The sequence below is a fragment of the Bacillus rossius genome, assembly GCF_032445375.1.
Source record: "Bacillus rossius redtenbacheri isolate Brsri chromosome 9 unlocalized genomic scaffold, Brsri_v3 Brsri_v3_scf9_1, whole genome shotgun sequence".
Lineage (NCBI taxonomy): Eukaryota > Metazoa > Arthropoda > Insecta > Phasmatodea > Bacillidae > Bacillus > Bacillus rossius.
Window position 1 is genome coordinate 5,087,641 of NW_026962012.1, and position 20,347 is coordinate 5,107,987.

At 38.2% G+C, this 20,347-nt stretch overlaps 1 protein-coding gene across 1 annotated transcript in view; it reads right to left on the bottom strand.

The window, feature by feature from the left end:
* The window catches only part of LOC134542574 (uncharacterized), a 52,072-nt gene that overhangs the window by 29,078 nt on the left and 2,647 nt on the right, over positions 1-20,347 (bottom strand). The window contains exons 2-4 of the mRNA XM_063386948.1: positions 19,854-19,917; positions 18,600-18,667; positions 16,249-16,367 (exon numbers count right to left, since the gene is read on the bottom strand). Coding sequence (XP_063243018.1) covers positions 16,249-16,367; positions 18,600-18,667; positions 19,854-19,917 — 251 coding nt within the window. The remainder of the gene's footprint in view (positions 1-16,248; positions 16,368-18,599; positions 18,668-19,853; positions 19,918-20,347) is intronic.

Below are 20,347 nucleotides of genomic sequence, written 5' to 3' on the forward strand. Positions count from 1 at the left end.
GGTAGTTTAAGTAATGCAGTGTCACGCGCTCTCAGGCAATGCAACGGAGCCATCACCCGTAGTGCTACTCAGATGACTGAATGCGCAGAAACGCTGGAAGGCTGCAAGTTCTCTCCCAGTTGGCTCGGGCCGTCTGTTCGTGAGACGGGCTGTGGTGGGGAAATACGCGCTCGGGGAGAAGGCGGGATACCTGGGCCTAACTGCGCGCAAAGGATTATAACGGCATCCCTCCCGGCCTGCGCGCGCCCGATGACAAGGAAGAGTGAATACTGCTGACACGCGCTCACCCACATATTGGTATCCATAGCATCGCACACGCGCATGTGGCGTATGTATGTGTGTTTGTATACGGGAAAAAAATTTAAAATATATTTTTGTAATTGTAATAATATTTAGTAACATCCAGCCATGGATTACAATTCTTTTCCCTGTATGTTTTCATAAAAATTTTGCAAACTTAGTTTAGACATTTATAACTATGGATCATATGTTATTTAATAAATCAATTAATAAAATTTCAAAGTTAGATGTATAAAAAGTCGCAATATTCCATTAAATTTAGTATACTTTCAGGGAAACATGTTCCTACAACTCTATTAAGTTAAAAATTAAAAATTAAATAAAGAAGTTCAACAGCAAAGTATACCATAAAAAAGTTTGATATGTTATTAAATATAATCAATTTGTTTAAAAACAAAAATTGAATCAATATTATTCTACTATCACAACACACAAGAAAAAGTGCAAACTGCGGCTGCTTCCCCTCTCATTTACTCTTCCCCGCTTCCCCGCAAAACGACACACCAAGACGTCGCGACCCTACTATACCTGCCAGTTACATGTATGGTTTACCCATGTGGACATTTTGTACTGTGTGGAGATTGTGCTGACGAATTACCTAACCATGGCAATGTCGTAAGATGTCCACTTTGCAGAAGTGATGTGTATGACATCACACGGGTCTATTTTGCTTAGAAATATGGATTCTACAGAAAATGTTATGTATAGATAAAAATGTTTATGTAATGTCACCAAATTAATGGCTTACTTATTATAATAACCCAGTAGTTTTAATTAGTTCATAGTTTTAGTGTCAAATAATATAAATATGACTGCACTATCCTGGTTTCATTGCTGATTTCAGTGAAATATCTTGTAGGTACCGAAAGATATTGTTATAAAATTGTAGGCCTATATAATTAAAGACAGAACACAAAACGGAGTCATGGAAACTTCGCAAGATGTCACTTTGCAGAAGTTATTTCTATGATATCTTATGTGTCGTATTTCTTTAGAAGTATATATTGTACAGAAAATGGGTGTTGTATTGATAAGGGATGTTTATGTAGGGTAGACCGGGGCAAGTTGACGCTGTTAAGAGTCATTCATTTATCATAAATGCATTTTTTGAGGAAATTGTTCTTTTTTCCATGTATGATTAGAATGATCATTTTGAGTGTTGTAACTACTTGGAAAAAATTTTATTTCATTATTATCTAAACTTTTTTGCCTGATTTAAAAATATGATGCGCATGTGTCATCTTGCCCCATTACCGTGGCATGATGACTTAGACTATGGGGCAAGATGAGGATTCTGACAAAAGTTGAAGATTTTTTATGCAAACCACACTAATATAACTCTAATTCAGGGTTTTCATTAGCAACAATCGCACACAAATTTTCCTCCTTCAATGTAAGAGCAGTCCTCATGCCACCATGTGAGGCATTTGCAACACTCTATCCAGCCTTCTGCCGGAGGGTCAACATAAATCTCATCACACCCAGGACACTGCAATTTGGAAGTTTGAGCCGACGGATTGCATGTTGAATGTTCGGGCTTCTTTGTTTTTCCACGGGAATGGAACTTCAGTTTCTTAGTAACACTTCCTTTTTTGGCATCTCGAGACTCTTGTCTTTGTTCCTTTAAACGTTTTTGATCCAACTTCTTTGCTTCTCTCTGAACCAACATCTCTTTCATGGGTGTGCTAGTTATGACACTTGCACATTGCTTATGACTTTTCCTTTTATTCACACATGGTCTTTCTTTAGGCAACGGTTTAAAGTCAAAAACACCGGCACAGGTTTGGCACAACGGGAGTAGCATTTTTTGAAGTTCCTGGTTCTTCAGTTGGCTCTACCTCATGTTCAACACAAGAGTCATTATTAGCAATTTCTAGGGGTTGGTCTTTAGGTGATGCTGGCTTAGCAATAGCATTTTTTCTATTTCTGCTTTTTCTGTAACAAGATCATGATCGGTGGTTTTCGCTGCAGCAAAATCATGCTCGTTAAACACAAGGGGATCATAAGGCTCGAATTCACATTGTTTGAACCCATTAACTGCATTATCGACCATAGCTGTTTTCAAATAATCAGTGCTCAATAGCTCACCAATGTTTTTGTCAGTAATGGCTTGTCCTGGATTAGTAACCATAAAGTTGTCACAAGCTTGGCTATAATAGATCTTTAATGGCCCAAAAATTTAACATCCAGCAGTTGAAGACGATGGGTAGTGTGGGCCGGAAATCCAACCATGGTGATGTGATTTTCCCGGAAAAAAATTTGTAGCCTCCAGGGTTAAGTGTGTTTTATGATTGTCAACAAGCAACAGGACACGAGATTCACTGGTAGGTTTTACATGAAGATTGAACTGTTTCAAAAAAAACACAAACATTTCTCCATTTCTCCACCCATTATCACTGCAATGCCCAATGGTTCCTGGTGGGGCTCTTTCCACAAGTTCAGGTCGCATCCGAAGACCCCATCATCGTTTTTCTTCAAATGACGACGAAGTGTTGCTTCAGGAATATGATAAACATTTGCTGTACACATGCGACTCATTCTTCCTTCTTTGACCTTTAACAAATCAGCATCCATATCATTTTTGTCCTCTGCTCTATAACTTTTTTTAATACAATTATTCACCATATCTGGAACATAATTTCCTAGAAATTAATAAAAGAGCGCAACAGGCAGAGTTAGAATTTTTTTTCTTTAAAGTTTTTAAAATATTATTCAAAATATTTTTCAATATTGAACCGTGCATTTTATGGTTCATATAGTTCAATAAAATCACACAGCATTTATAAAAAATTTGCATGTAAATATAAAAAAAATAAAGCTGTAAAAATCACTTGGGGCAAGATGACGAGTCATCATCTTGCCCCAGTCAACTTTCCCCGATTGGCAATGATATAAGTTTTGAAATTTTTCATTAGGATTTGCAAGAGTGAACTATAAATTAATAGTGACTAAATAAAGTATATTGTCTAAGGTACTTATGTATAGCAAAGAAAAACCAAATACCTTACCTGTTAGTTCATGAGATCTTACGTCGAGAGTCTCTAAAATTACAATATTTCATACCAAATACACGAACATCATCTAACAAACAACGAAATGGCGGCAGCGGCTTCCCAGGGCGAACCTTAAGTGTCCAGCAGTGTGGAGGGCTAGTAGTGCCTGCAAGGTGGTACTATCTAGCAGTATTATTTTAAATTAGGTCATTTCTCATTTTTCCCCGTTAGTCAACTTGCCCCGGTCTCCCCTACTTTACTTCATTGATGGCTTAGTTATCATAACTTTTAAAATTCTAACATTATTTCATTGTTATACTGAAAAAATTATAAATAGGCCTATTGCATAGACTATTTTGTTGTCATTGCTGATTTCGAGAAAATATCTAGATGACGAAAGAAATTTATGTAAAATAAAATTTTACATTCCTAATTCCAGAACACAAAACATATTCATGGAAACGTCGTATGATATCACTTCGTAGAAGATATGTATATTATGTCACATGTGTTTATTTTGCTAAGTAATGTAGATTGTTCAAAAATGTGTTATGTATTTATAAGAGATCTTTAAGTATTTTTACTGTCTTAATCATTTTAACTGTTCTGCATTCTTATAATCATTTCTTAGTTTAAGTGTAATTAAATAAATCTGACTAGACTATTGTGTTGTTATTGCTGATGGCAAGTAAATTTAATGAAAACGGAACACAGATAGGCCTATATGAAATTTTATATTTCAAATTCTAGAATACAAAACTTTATCTCTTGCATTATTCCGTTTATAAACATAGTTCAGAGGTGCTATTATAAGTTTATTAGGTAAATGTAGCTGAAATATTAATAATTATATTTTTAAAAAATTTAAACTGAAAACCAATACTATAATTTGAACTTATATTATACTAGCTCAAGTACACGGCGCTGCCCGGGCTTTGCACATCATTACACTTAATATCAAGTCAGTAGAATTTCCCATCGGCAGCATATCAGAAACCACGCGACTTTTCTCCAATGTTAGAGTTTTCTGATAACTTGCTCTGCCCATGAACTATTGTTTACCCTTTGGTCGCGGCGAGCAATAGAGTTTACCTCTGTATGTGTGCGTTGATAGTTGGCCACAGCTTATGTACTTCAGGTTGTGATTTCTGATGCGAAGCGGGTTATTTGTGTATTGAGACCTTCGTTTTTTGTTTGACTTCTGTCATAGACTTGGAGAAATCTGTTCTAAGTTTTGGTGTAACGAAAGTCAATGCAGCGACTGACTCTCATGTGGCGAAGTTAGTCTTTGTGTTTTATTTTTTTTATTATAGCTACATAACTTTTGACATATCTGTGCTTAGAAATTAAAAAACTGAATATTCTTGCAAATCATTTGCATCAAAATGCCCACTTGAAAGACTACCTTATAAACCTAATCCGCTTAACATGTCGATTCTCAATTTCAATTTTCACATAAAACATACCATTTCGAGAGACCTCAATATATTAATGGGAAGATTCGCCCCGCAGCTTCCAAGTGAACGTAAAATTTGATAATTTTATCATGTCCTTGTAATAATCGGATGATGTGCCACAGTTAGTTATCGCCATTTTCATCACATGGCATAATAGAAAGTTATACCCTCTAATCTACAACATAGGCCTACCTAACGATCTGGCCACGCATGTCACTAGGCATTTCCTGTGTTCCATAAAGAAAAAAAGGACAGTCTGCCATGGCGTGGTTTTTTTTTTGGAGGGGGGGGGGGGGGGCACTGGAATCAAAAAGCCCCTCCCTGAGGGAGCCAGCTTACGCTTGCAAAATAGTGACTGCAAAATGAATATGATGAATATTATCCCGTGGGCCCCCCCCTGGGAATACTACAGGTTTTCGCCCATGCAGTTTGCCCTTCAATTATAAAAATTTCCATAGCCATTTAAAATAAATGCAATCACCAATCACAGAAATTTCGATGAATACGAAAAAAAAAGTACGGTATCCATATCTACAAAACGTAACCTAACTAAAAATTATTCAAATGCTTAACAAAAACAAACGAATAAGTTAGGTACACCGGTAAACTTGAAATTAAAAAATATCTAAGCTATTTATTTTTGGAATAAGAATGGCATTTATTTAAAATTAAAACTTCAATAGGTACTTTCAAATTTTTAGTAATAATCAACTAAATTGGAATATTATATATACATATATTAAAAAGTGAATGTTAAGTAGATACTATTTAAAAGAATTTAAAGTCATAAACTATTGAAAATTATAAAGTAATACGGAAGTGTGCGAACGCTTCCAAAGTGTGAAAAAGTTAGCCATTCTGCTCTCGATCGTGTCAAGCATGTATGCCACTAGGCCTATACCCCTGCTGCTGACGAATAAGATATCTCTACAAATTATTCTAACCCTTGGACGCAACATTCTATTATTATTGTTTAGTTAAAAAAGCTTTTACTTTAAAAATAATGTTTTAGGATTATAATTACACTATACTGGTTTTAAATATTTATAAAATTATTTTATTATGGTGTATAAGTTACAGATTCGCACCATTTTCGTAACCTTTATTTAATTTTCAACGTAAAATTTTGTATCTAAAAACGTTTCTTTTAATTTAATTTTTATTATTTGTTAACATGCACAATCGGATGCGTTCTGCAATATATTTTCTTCTTTTATTGTCACCGGAGAAAAGTTTTTTTTGTTTATTTGTCACGGTACAGTATTCCATCTACAACGTCTGAATCATTGTTGCAGCAACTGCAAATGAAACACCTAAACCTCAATACAGTTTATGTTTCTGATGGCTTATATGTGCAAATCATGAATGTTCGAAAGATTTATCTACACCATAAAAGTGGCGATGCCTGCTCACAGTTGCTGCTATCTTGCGGCTATAAAAAGTGACGTTGCCTGGACACAGTTGCTGCTATCTTGCGGGTATACTAGAATGTCAGGTTTGCTTGTGTTTAGTAAATGTTATCGTTCATAGGTAGCGCGCTGGTCTACCACTAGCGCGTGGTGAACCCTTCAACAGTCGAACACTTTATACCGGATCAGTATAAACTGTTCGATTGATGAACTGATCGACCCAACTCATCGCAAAAGTGTCTGGGTTGTTCCTTAGGTACTTCTTCCACGGACTCCTAGAAGGCCTGAATTCTTGGGAAGTCATTTTCACTGGCTGGAAAGCTGAAATCCCGCCTCATAACACGAATCCCTCTAAATCGTGTTAAAGTGGGGGGCAACAGTGTTTCTATTGGCTTACCAGAAAAGTTACTTTTTGAAGGGTGTGACTAACAGAGTCTCTATTGGCTCGGCAGATTAGTGGGAGTGTCTTCGACCCACGGTCGAACAGTTTAACAGTCGAACAGTTGATACCCCGCCGTACGCCACCCAGTGCGTGCCGCGACCCGCCGACGTGTCTAAATTAATTATGACGCACTCACGTGTCTTTGGCTTGCTGGGCAAAGTGTCTCGCATAAACACGCCGCGGAAATTTGGTATTTTCAGTTTGCGTGCGTACTTTATTAAATCTACGTTGGTGAGCGGTCGTTTCGGTAGGGAACTTAGGATTTTCTCTTTACACGTTTCTTTCTCATGCCTCGTCCTGTCTTGTGAGGATGCAAGTACAGTCCTGCGCCGTTTTTTTTACCGATGGCAATGGCTTCCATGCTGGCATTGTGTCGCTGTGCTTCTTTTAACTGCTTGCGCTCATTCTTCGAAGTGTTGACTGCCCGCACTATACCGCTCGTTGCACCGATAAGGCCTCCGAGAGCACCCAATGCAGGCAAAAGCAAAGGAAGAAATCCTCCTATAATCTTCTTGTCGAGAGTCTGTAGTTTTTGCTTGGCTTTTTGCACGCCTGCACCGATCTTGCGCTTCTTGGTCTTGCGTGAGTTAGTCTTTGACTTGATGTAGCTGGTTCGACGAGCACCCAGTCCTAATTTCGTCTTTGCCTTCATGATCTTAGATACGCCCCACGCTGCGATTTTCTCTCCTAGTCCCGCTTTCGACGATTTACTTATATCGACCATCAAAACACGAAGTGGCGTATCTGTAAAATGCCAACTTTTCAGGAGAGAAAAAATAAGAAAAGCACCTATGTTTGAAGTGCTATACCGCACAATCCCAAACTAGAAAACCCTTCATTTAATTTTTTATATATATTTAAGATGTCTGACTTGGGTTACCTATAATTACTTTATTTATTACAAATTTATATTTTAAGATTTATAATAAAATATAAAAAATGTTGTAGTTACGCCACTTCGTGTTTTGTTGTTTTCATTCATTGCAGAGTTACGCCGCGAAATAAAACATTTAAATAATGAAAAATGTTCAAGTTTTATTACTTATAACAATACAAATCGTTTGTTAGTACAAACACTAAAGGTTATTAGGAAAGTATATCATATTAGCAGTAAATAACTCAATCACTCAGCATTAATTATTGGGCCTTCTTCACACAGTGTATTATTAAAAAAAATTTTTAATCGAGTAGCTTCACATAATATGTTATGGTTTTAAAAAAGTAGAGGTTTGAAAACTGCTTACATAAAAATTTTTACTATAGTGAAACTAACATGTATACATTGAAAAATCTACACTCTTAAACAAAAATTTCTAAACAACAAAAACTAGGCAAAATAATTATTATCAGAACTACAATATCCACTTAGTGATACTCAACTTTGTTGGTTTCATAAAATAAAAAATTTGTTTTAAAAAAAAGTAAAATAAAATAACCTGATGTCAATTTCAATAAAAACAGTACTGTTTAGCTTTAAAAACCATACAAAATGATAAAAAAACTTATCTTAACTAAATAATATTGATTGATAAAATATCAATAACAAAGAAGAAACACTAATAACGATATTCAAGTTTCATCTCTTCTAGACAACAATCTTTGAAAAGTTAATTAGGTAAGGACCTGTAATAGTTCTGAAACTCTGCAGCCCTTACAACGGGAGTAGGTCCTTCGCAAAGTGATATCAGATCCTTGAACTTTTCTTTTGTTATAGCCTGCGGTAGAACGTTGAGACGATCTAGGGGCATCTTCAGGTTCTTGTCAGCATCACGTTTTAAAGTAAATGACCTGTACGTTTCATCAAGATGGCTGTTCTTGAAAAAAACTGTTGTAGGATGGTCTTTCTTAAAAGCATACTCTACCATGTTAGGCCAATTTATGGGTTGTCCTTTTTCGTTATCCTCTCGAATGGTGAGAATGCGCAGTTCTTTGGAGAGTCTTTTAAAGTCCAAAAAGTCCCTTGTTTCCATTTGATGGACTATGTAAGGATGCGCCCTTCTGGCGAGTTTAATTATTGGTACCAGCTGGGAAGGAACAAACAGATCGCCTGCTTGATTTATGGCATGGCCAATCGCACTGTGAGCAGCATCACCTTCATTTTGACCATTGTAAGGTTCAAAAAATCTCAAACTAATTTCAGAAATGTTAGAGCTATTGAACAAAAAGTAAAGGAACATTGCAGGCAGAATACTATTTTTGTTCTGGCCAGAACAGCCATCAGCAAACAAAGTCACTTTTTTGCCTACGTTGTTTTTATCATGCTCCTTAAGCATGAGGAATAAGCAAGAAGCAATTTCAGATGAACCTCTTTTACTTATTGACTCATTCCAAGTAAAACAATGACAGTCCTTGGTTCCCAAGTCGTATATTGTAAAGTTGTACACTGATAAGCGTCTTTTATAAAATACGGCGCTCTCGTTGGTTTTCGGCAAGAAGATTACTTGCTGAAGGTCAAATACTAAACAAACATTAGTTTTGTTTTCAATTGCTGCTGCTTTACACCTTTCCTTTATTGCTCTAACTTTTGTTTTTTCCGCAATGTGTTGGTTATACCTCTGTTTAATTCTGTCCTTTGTGTCTCCATCGCCTGTCTTGTAAGTCATACAGAGAGTACACATATCTTTTTTACGATGATGAAAACTTAAATTTAAACTTCTAAAAATAAGTCTGTATAACCCGATGCTGCCCTTGTTGGCGTTGGGATCTTCACTTTGGTAAAGGTTAAACATTTTTTTAATATTCAAATCATCATGTAGAAATTCTCTGGTTGTATTAGCCCTGCAGTAATGCGCTTCTACTCTTGGAAATCTGTTGATGTGATCGGTCATTCGCTTACGAATATCTGCATCTCTAGCTGCTAGGGTTTCCTGTCTTCCTCCACGCTTTTCTGGTTCTAAAACACCTGTCTCTGCTACTTTTCCAACAGCTGTTCTTGCTGTTCGTTCACTAATACTAAGAGTATTAAGAAAAAACTTTTTGCACACTGCTTCTTTTTCATTTTTTAATGTTCAAAAATACTGTTTTGACTGTGCTCTACGACTGTCGCCAACTGTAGTTTTGCGTTTTGTTGCCCCTGACACTATGTGTCTTGCAATGAACTCTCGTTGTAATTGAAGACTACCCATAGCATAGTACGACTTGAAAATATTTTGTCTGTCTTCATCTGTAAATTTACTACAAGACTTCTTGGTTTTCTCACAGAATCTACCAATGCAACGGTCTTTAATTTCTCTTGGAGCAACTAAATTGTAAGACTTTTCTTGTGTATAGCCGTGACCAGTGTTTCTCCTTTGTTTTCTTTCTTTCTGTCTATTTATTTTGTACCGTTTTTCTAAGGGAAATTCTCGTGCAGACCCTTCTGTAACAAAATCTTCTGGCTCTCTTGGCTCTTCGATGAGCGTTTCCAATTTTTCTAAATTATCTGTATGGTTTTTGCACTCATCACTTTCCTCAAAATGTCTAAAGCATAGTAACTCAAGACATCTCACACAAGCTGCAAAAATCTCTAAGTTACAACCGTTGGAAGTACATGTAGAATGCATGGGATCTGTATTATCAATATTATTCTTTTCTGCAAACTTAGGTTGGGGTTTCTTCTTTTTCTTCTTTGGAGATTTAGCAATGAATCTTTCATCGCTGCTATCAGTTAAAACAATATGGTCACATTCATTTTTTGACCAGTGGGATTTGCAAACAAGCAATCCACAACAACATGTTTGAACACCTACTAGTTTACATTTTTTTAATTCGCACAGTTCTGTAAAATCTGGATCCGCGTCGCTGTCATCGGGTTCACTACCAAAACAATTTAAGTCTACATTAGAGGCTATATCTGTATTTCCAAATGAAGTGTTGGGGTTGTGATCAGCTTCGGTATCTCTGTTATTGCTCTTAAGGCGGGAAAGAGGCACAAATTCGGCCAATGCCTGTTCGTCTTCATCAGACATGCTATCTGAATCACTGTTTTCTAACAATATTATTGTTCCAAAATAAAATGTTTTATTGTAAAGCATTTTAACTTTGGAGCCTTTTTTAAAAGCATTGCCCTTATCAACTGGAATTAAATCAGTTAATCTCACCACGTTCCGGGTGCCGTCAGTCCACTTCACTAAAGCGTCCATCTTCTTTTAGTCCACTTCTTACTTGCATGCAAACTCCAGCGTCGATCTGTAAGATACAATAAGTAATGTATTATAAATATACAAAATTAAACTTGCAATGTATGTTGTAACGTCCACTTCAAAATAGCCTAGAGTTAATTTTACCTGCAGTAATAATTCACTAATAAACAGTTTATCAAACAATGCATTTAAAGGTGAACATAAGTGTTCTTGATGTACAAATTATATGCAGACTAATTTATTAACCCTTAACCACAGACATGAGGTCCCCGGGACCACACAGCGTTCTGACGCCCTCTGCCATCAGTAACCAGTAACCTCGTGGACACATGATCTTCAGTACCTTCCTACCATTCAGTCTTCTCTCTGCCGCCGGAGCGATAAGTGGTTATCTGACACCTGACTTCACGTCTGTGTTAGTGTCAGCATTATTTGCAGCGTGGGACCTCACGCCTGTATATACGCACAAAAGTTTCACGTCTGTGGTTAAGGGTTAGTTATGGTTGTAGGCCTAATAAGTAATATTTTAACAAAATGCTTACCTGGGCTCTACATCTAAAGCATGTGTTGTGATGGACAGACGAGCAGATAGTGGTGCAGATCAGTATATAGATAGTGCGGTATTGCGGTATCAGTCTTCCTTCCGGTGTTTTCCCTCTATTCCCATCTTTGTGCAACAAAACAATTAGGTTGCATTTTCCGACCGCCCCACATGTAGTTACGCCACTTCGTGTAAAACGAGAAATAGTCAACAATTTTTTTTTTCGGAAAACACGAACAGGCGTAAGTTAACTTAAGTCAGTACGTGTTTTGCTGAATAGTCTCCAAAACACTTACGACGAAATGAAAAAGCATTATATCTTCAAAACCATTGGGAATTAAGTTACGCCACTTCGTGACATGATAGACCACGTAAAGATATGTCTGTAGCCAGTATATCTCAACATCGGCATTTTTGCAGTTACGCCACTTCGTGTTTTGATGGTCGATATCTTCGGCTTCCTGTGCCAATATCTCGTCGGCCCGGTGCCTGGATTCCAGATCCTTGCTTAATGAATATGCGATATCGTGCTGCTTGCACTTTTCGTCGAGAGAATTAATGCCCACGTCACCGCGAGCTAACCTTTTCGCTAGTTTCGTGCCGGGGCCGCAAAATCTGTAGCCGGGAATGTGTAGCTCGAATGGAAGAATGTTTATCAGAGAGTTCACGAGTCCTGCGCCGATGTGTTTTTTGTTCTTACCTCTTCGAGTCATTACATACAACTGACCAGAAAGTATAAATGTGTTTGATTTTATACAATTACTTTAGTACAATGCAGGTCGTCAAGCAAGACGTGTGTTTGCCCGTGCGCATTACGCAAGACGATGTATTTAGTGCGCGTGAATCACGACATGGCTTACTGTTGCCTTCTGCCGTACGTTGCATAATGGCGGGTCCGTCCAACTGCGGTAAAACGTGTGTTTTACTGAGTTTACTGGAGGAACCAAATGGTCTTCGGTTCGAGAACGTTTACTTGTATTCCAAGTCGTTGCAACAGCCAAAGTACCAGCGCCTAGCAACTGTTCTACGATCTGTGGATGGTCTGGAGTATTTTCCGTTTAGCGATAATACCGATGTTGTACCTCCAAGCGAAGCAAAAGCCAATTCCGTGTTTGTTTTCGACGATGTAATGTGCGAGAAACAAGGCATAATACAAGAGTACTTTTCCATGGGCAGACACGCCAAGGTAGACTGCGTTTACCTGTGTCAGACGTACAGTCGTATTCCAAAACATCTCCTACGAGACAACGCAAATGTCATAGTTTTGTTTCGCATGGACGAACTTAATTTACGCCACGCTTATGATGATCACGTAAACACCGACATGACATTCCAGGAATTCAAAGACATGTGCTCCTTGTGTTGGAAAGAAGAACACGGATTCCTAGTTGTAGTCAAAGACTGGCCTCTATATAAGGGCAGGTACAGACGAGGTTTCGATCAGTTTATCACCAAACATGAGTCATAGCATTTCGAAAATCGGTCGTTGCAGTCGAGACTTACGTACTGCTCTCAAGTCTCATGACGACGTTATCCGCAAATACATTTCGCTACTGGCTCAAAAAATAGACGGGGTGAAAAAGGAATTACTTGAGTACCTCGTAGCCATAGACCAGCGCGTGGAAGCTTCGGATTCTCGCATTCGCGACATGATCGAAGTTTCGAATGCACAAAGACGGGACGATCTGCGGACTTTTCAAAGTAGTCTGAAAGCATCACTATCTCAATCGTCAACAAATTCAGATTTGGCCAAACACAAGAAAGAAGTTTCTGCGAACGAATAGAAAAGTATAAAAGGAGGTCTTGCAATAAGTTTTCAGCCAGTACAATGTCGGACCTGGCCAGTGACCTTCATCGAGCTATACAGTCTGTTCGCGAAAAATATTTACTTGCTAGACGAACCAGACTTGCACGTGAGATGGAAAATGAGGAGATATTTAAACCAATTACTAGTCGCCTCGACGAACTTAAAAACAAGGAAGAACCAGCCTTCATTGTGAAGACAGAAGTTGAAGATGAAATGCCGACTGTAAAGAAGAGAAAGTATGAACCAGATCGAGAAGAAGAGGACTTAACAAGTACAGAGTCCATGCACAAGAAAAAAATATCGAAAAAGGGACATCAAGTTAATGCAATGGTCCGACCATACCTGATATCGTTTACGAGCCGGAATAATGACACGACCTACGGAGTGTACAGAAAACATAATAAATGGTTCCTCGGTGCTAAAGAAATAGACTTTCTACCAGGAAATATCGTGCGCGTAGCAGAGTTCAAAACGCGCGGGACTCCGGGTCTGTACGAATTGCTGTTTCGCAGGGAGCCTAAAGGATATTCTCACAACGACTTACAAGAGTACAAAAAACTGCTAGAGCTAACCAATGCACATTTTCGCGATAACGATCCAGATAGTGGTGTATATAAAGACGTAGATCATGAAAAAATCGACATTCTCGCTAATCTCTTCAGTGAACTAACAATACATGGCGAAGGTTTAAAAAAGCTAGAAAGTGGTCAGACATTTGACTATGTATATTGGGACGACCCTAATGAATTAGTTGATCGCCTTAGAATTCTACATGCATCGCTTAGTGTAGGAAACTATTCGCACATCAACGAAATAGTCTCCATACTTGAAGAACTGAAGGAAGCCGGCTACATACAATGAGTCGAACCGGAATCGCTCGCGAACTTCATGCTCCTGCTAGACGGAAATACCTTCGTCGCAAAGTCATAGTTCGTGGAATTGATGATTTATTCCAGGCGGACCTTGTTGAGATGATACCGTATTCCCGATTGAATAAAGGTTTCAAGTACATGTTGACAGTCATCGATGTTTATAGCAAGTTCGCTTGGGCTAGACCTGTCAAATCAAAGACTGCAACTGACGTAGCCAAGGCCATGAACAATATTTTGCGTGATGGACGTGTACCGTCGCACCTGCAAACGGACCTCGGGAAAGAATTCTACAATGCGACCTTCAAGGCTTTGATGAAGAAGTATGGCATCAAACACTACTCTACATTTAGTAACGTCAAAGCCTCCGTTGTCGAAAGGTTTAACAGAACTTTGCGTTCCAAGATGTGGCGGCAGTTCACGGCTAACGGAAATTACAAGTGGCTTGACATCTTGCCGAAACTAATAAGCGAGTATAATTCCACTGTGCATTCTACCACGAAAATGAAGCCAAAGGACGTAAAGGATAATCGCCTGCTTCAAACAGTTTTTCCCAACACGAAGAAGAAAGATCCACGAAAGCGTAAAGCTAACGTCGGCGACATTGTGCGAATCTCCAAGCAGAAAGGTATCTTCGAGAAAGGTTTCACTGCGAACTGGAGTCCCGAACTTTTCCGTGTGACACATGTTCGTGAATCAGAGCCTAGGACCTACTACCTCGAAGATTTGGACCACAAACCTATCCATGGCGGCTTCTATGCCGAAGAGATTCAGCCTACGTTGTATCCCGATACGTACTTGGTGGAGAAGATTATAAAACGCAGAAATGGACTGTCCTACGTCAAGTGGTGGGGCTTTCCACCTCGCTTCAATTCGTGGGTGGCAGATGCAGACGTCGAGAAATCCACAAGGCTTTAGTAATTTGTCTGTGTAATTTTTTTGTACTTGTAGTAGTGTACTGAATTTGTGTAATAAAAGTATTTTTTAATAGAACTTGCGGTGTTTTTATTTTCTCAAACCTGTCGCTTTTGTGGTGTTTTTTACAATTAAAGATGTTTTGTATCATCCAGGGATCGAACCAAGGAGCTTAGTCGATCTAATCAGTCAGTATATAGATTACAAATTTATTTAATGAATTTTGAACTTTTCCCGAATTTCTAGCTAAATAATTACGGATTTTCAAGATGGCGGCCGAATGACAAGATGGCGGGTGTCACAGCAATAATAAATGATTACTGCACTCTAGCGGGTAAGAGTTAAACTAACATGGCGTCGGTGCACTCTAGCGGCCGGAAACAAGATGGTGGTCTCCAGCATCGAAGACAAGATGGCGGACATGACGTCATACTAGGTGACGATATATATGCTTTGAAAAAAAGTGGTGGGAGTCAGTCTGCCTGCAGTCACCTAGGGGGAAGGATCGGTCGCCATTTTTAATTTTTTTTTTGCACTCGTCGGGTTCGAACCGCGGACTCCGAGCTCCGTGTCGTTAATGTATGATTTTTAAATATATTTTATTAAAATTTTATTAAATGAATTTTTTTATAATTTTTAAAAATTTTTTCATTAAAATCGGATAATAAATAAAAAAGTTAAAGATGGCGGCCGTAACGGAAATTGCAATGGTGACGTCATAATTCAAAATGGCGGAAAACAAAATGGTGGAAAGTTCGAGAAAACAAAATGACGTCATCCAAAATGGCGGATCCAAGATGGCGGATCCAAAATGGCCGCCGGGGTCAAGGTCAAAGGTCAAGGTCATCCAAGATGGCCGCCGTGACGTCACAATCCAAGATGGCGGATAGGACACACACACCACGCGCCAGCGCCAGCCGTCGGAGCCCCATTCATATACTACTTAGATCGTTTCAAATATCTTCACATTCAAATGTATAGAAACTCTAAAATTGTAAATGCGTGAGATTTAACTTTCATTTTCAATCGTATACGAGAATATTTGTTGAAATATTGTTAACATTTCTTGATTGCTTCCAGGCTAAACATAGACATTTTATCACTAAACAACAATTATTTTCTCACCTTGGTGCAGTCAATTTCGGAACGACTTTCTCTAAGCGACAAGATTTGCCATTATTTTGCAATATGGGGCAGAAGCTTTTCAATTCCAATGAACTACGTAAATCACACTTTGAATTATCAGCAATAAGCAATTTTTTTTATCTTATGGTTCAGAGTCCAATATAATCTTGGAGATCCTGTTGACTTAGAGCATTTCCATAGGTTGACGTCTGACGTACAACTGAAACTTTACCGTCGCTAGATATTGACGTGGATTCGTTTTCACTCACCAAAAAAGTGTCGAAGCACCCAAAGTGGAACTCCAGGTGGATAGTTCACGTCCAGGATGCTTTCACCGGCCTCCAAACTCTTCTTCAGTTCCATGCACTTGTCTATCGATCCGTAGTCCCTGTCGTCAGCAGAGAATAAAGCGAACGAAACTATGCAAACTGCTAGAACTGCTGAAAATATGTGGAATTTCACTGGAAAAAAAAAGTCAAAATGGATCCAAACGGATTCAAAATGGATCAGTGTAACTTTTTTTTTTCGTGAAACTCCACTGGTTCAAGGATTTTTTCGGGGGGGGGGGGGGAGGGGGGAGAGAGAGAGAGAGAGACCAAGGACAGCAAAGAATAAAATAAAACCGAAAAAAAAATTATGAAAAACAAATTTCTGGGCATTTTAATCGGTTGAGTTGTTGGTATTCAAACACTTTGAAAGTTGTGTACGTATCCTCATCTCCCATGAAAGAGGTTGGATTCCGGGGAAAAAGAAATACATTTATTCGAAGTCGTTTGAACAGTTTTATATTTAGGGTGAAGTGTTTCAAGAGCACTACAGACTCAGATTAACACACGAATACGGGGACTTTGTAAGCTGCTAGTCGTTAGCTCCGAAAGTCAACCAATAATTTTAAACGGCCATGCGCATGTTTGGTAGCCAGCACGCATCATCATACGGGAGGACAAGTCCTTGAGGTAGAAGCACGTTGGGCATATCGGCAGGTTTGCAAAAAAATAATATTAACACGCAGAACTTATTTATAAAAAAAAAATACCTCGGAAACTACCAGATAAGTCACAGAAATACTTTTTAAATTGTGGTCAAGAGACGACAGTGTACATTTAATTACCTTACAAAGTATATTTTCTTGAATGATTTCATGATTTAATTTTCAATTCGATGGTTTATGGTGTATTGACATGTTTTTCGATGTTATTTCGGTTTGATCGCAATCCATCATATAATCTTGACCCTTCTATTCGTGTATAACGTGCCAGAGGCAACAATTCTGTAAAGTTACAGAAAGCAGGGGCGAAGCCAAGGGGGGGGGGGGTTAGAGGTTCTAACCCCCCCTTAGCACCAATTATTTTTACTTATCTGAAAGCAGGTTAGCTAAAATCCTGGGTGTCTTACTGCTATCACCGGCCACTGCACTGGAGGGGAAGAGTAAGCGAGCCCTACCGATTCTCCTTCCCTTCCCCTACCCCTGTCACGAGCAGAAGCTATAAGGTTGTGACGCCGTGACGGGTCCCAAGCTTTCAAATATCTTACACCTATTGTATTTAACCAGCGCGGTAATTAGGCCTATAAGCAGGTGGTGACTGGGTAACTATTCAAGCTAAAGCTTATTGTTTTCAGGAATAGATCAGTTCTGCCGAAACCCAACCCTTTTTATTCCTTTTTTTTTTTTTTTGTATTGTCGAGATTCGAGCATGATTTATGATTTTCAGTGGACGTAAACAAGGCACTTGGATTGATAAAAATATCTTTAATTTATTTCTCCTTCATCACTCAAACAATGTTTTTATTAAAAAATTAATAACATTTTTACCATTACAATATTTGAAGTTAAGTACCGAAAACTGCTAAAATAGCACTATTGTACACCTTAAAATCCAAATTTTTACCGGGGGTGAACCCCCGGACCCCCCGCTTTATTAGGGAGGGGGGAACCATGCTTCTTAACCCCCCCCCCCCCCATACACAAATCCTGGCTACGCCACTGACAGAAAGCATTCTTATCGTGAAACTTTGCCCCATTAGGAATGTTAGGATTTTGGCCCTATATTCTGTTTGGTATAATGTAAAAAAATGGGCATGTACATTTTCAGTATCTCCACGGCATGACAAGCACGTAATTGACAAGAGTGTAGGCAGAATTCCATTTGGAGGTGGGGTGGGGGAATAGAACAACTTTGCTGGCTGTTTGCTTTCAAATTCGTTCCATTTGTTGATAGGAATGATTAGTTTTTTTTTTTAGTTTTTTTTTTTTAAGGATTTCAGAAGAGGGGTGTCTCCTCCCATCCCCCTCCTCTCCACGCGTAAGCACTTATTGTCCAAAAAAATTGTTACGATTGTTTTTATAAGCTTATTCATGGTTGATTCAATTGGTTAGGAAAAAATAGAGTAGGGATATAAAAACTGACGAGGTATAGACAAAAGCAAAATATATGTAAAGTATATTGTAACCGATGTAGTATGTGCTGGTTATGCAGATATTAAATAATAAGCGAATGCTAGAAGGACGTGGATAATAATTGCGTCGAATATATAAAAACCGACCACCTAATTACAAAACATATGCTTAATTTACAGCGAGTATTTATAACAAATAAGAGCGTTAAAATGGTAAACTTACATCAGAGCTGGCAAATTTCCTTCATGAATTCCTTTGGACCCACTTGTGTAAGCCTTTACGAGAAGTTCCTGAACACAAAGATAAATCAGATAAATTATGTTTATATCACACCTGCTTACTTATTTTTTTTTTTTTAATACAAGGAGGGGCGTAGTTTTAGCAGTATACAAGCAATAAGAACACTACACTGTTGGTCTAACTAAAAGTCGATAAAAAAAATTTCCTGCATTTCACAGTTCCACAGCTATACCAGATATGATATTAAAAACGTGTGTTTAAAACTTGAAATTGCTCCATCAAGTCATTGTCTTTTAATTGGTCCTAATTTTCGTGACAAGAATAACCCAAAACATTACGAAACACTACTCGCTTCGAAAGTTTAGTTCTGAACGAAGGTATTGACAAGCGTCTACCCGCACGAGCTCTGGCTGACGTCACACATCCTGGCAGTGTCCACACCCGTCAGCAGCCGGCCAGGTCAAAGGTCAAGGTCAAGGTCATCATAGATGGCCGCCGTGACGTCAGAATCCAAGGTGGCAGACCCCGGCATCACCACCACACCCGGAACCCAGGGCCAGGAGTAACTATTATACTCTACTAATATATATTTTACAATAAAAATGCATTAAAAAATGTTTTCTTTGATTTTTTGTTCCTTCATTGAATTAAACGAATTCAAGCGGAACTTTTTGCATAAGTTAAAACTGCGTCCAATAGGCAGAGAGCAGTCATGAAAGTGCTCTTTAATGTCTTTCTTAGACTTAGTCTTGGTCTTGTTAAACCCGAGTCGAGGTTGCATCATTCTATTTATTATTCATACAGCAATATTTGTTCGGAGTTGGGTAGATTAAAGTGATTGTTATTGTATTTTTGTTTTACTTCTAACCCGTTGTGCAGAATTACATAAATTTTTTTCATGGCTTATTATTTTGTAAACTTACCATAAATAAGTAATTTCCTGTAACCTTGTGTCAAACCTCGTGGTACATCAAAAATATATAGTAAATATCAAAATATGTGATTACCAAACCACCTCTAATTTGCATTAAAGAAATGAAATTAATTCCAGTTTTAGCAAGGCGCTACGATGTGAAAATACTTTTATAGCTCGCTACTCACAGCTGTATACCAACCAGTTAATGTATATGTTAGTTCATTCACAGTAACATTTGGTGTTTTCCCCCATAATATTGGTTTTCAATCACACCGGCGCTAATTATCATAGCTATATTATACCTAATACTCTCTGCTCACCTCTAGGCCTGGGGGAATCAAGCCATCCAAACAAACATATCTTAGTGGCACTTTGAACTTCAGGCTGAAACAAATAAAAATATTTAGTAATCGCTAGAAAGTATGGCAGCTTGCCCATGCAGCACACACACAATGTTGCAGATTCTTTCAAATAACTCTAATGCTGCCTTACTGAAAAATATATTTTTTTTCTTTCAGCAAAATTTCATGAATGTGAAGCAGATTGCAGTCCTTAGCGACCATTGTCTAATGGAACAATCGTGGCTTTCAAAATTGTGAAGCGTCAAAGTGATTTATCGACCCTGAAGATGCATTCTGCAGTGAAGAGCGAAACGTTGATGCAATCTACCACTTCGACGTAGCTCGGCCTCGAAACCAAAATTCCTTATTTTTCTTTCGTAAATCAAGCTAAAAACCTTTGTGTCGTACAGGTAGAGACTCGTGAGTATTTCTTATATTCATTCGATAGCAAAGTAGGATATTCATTTGATAGC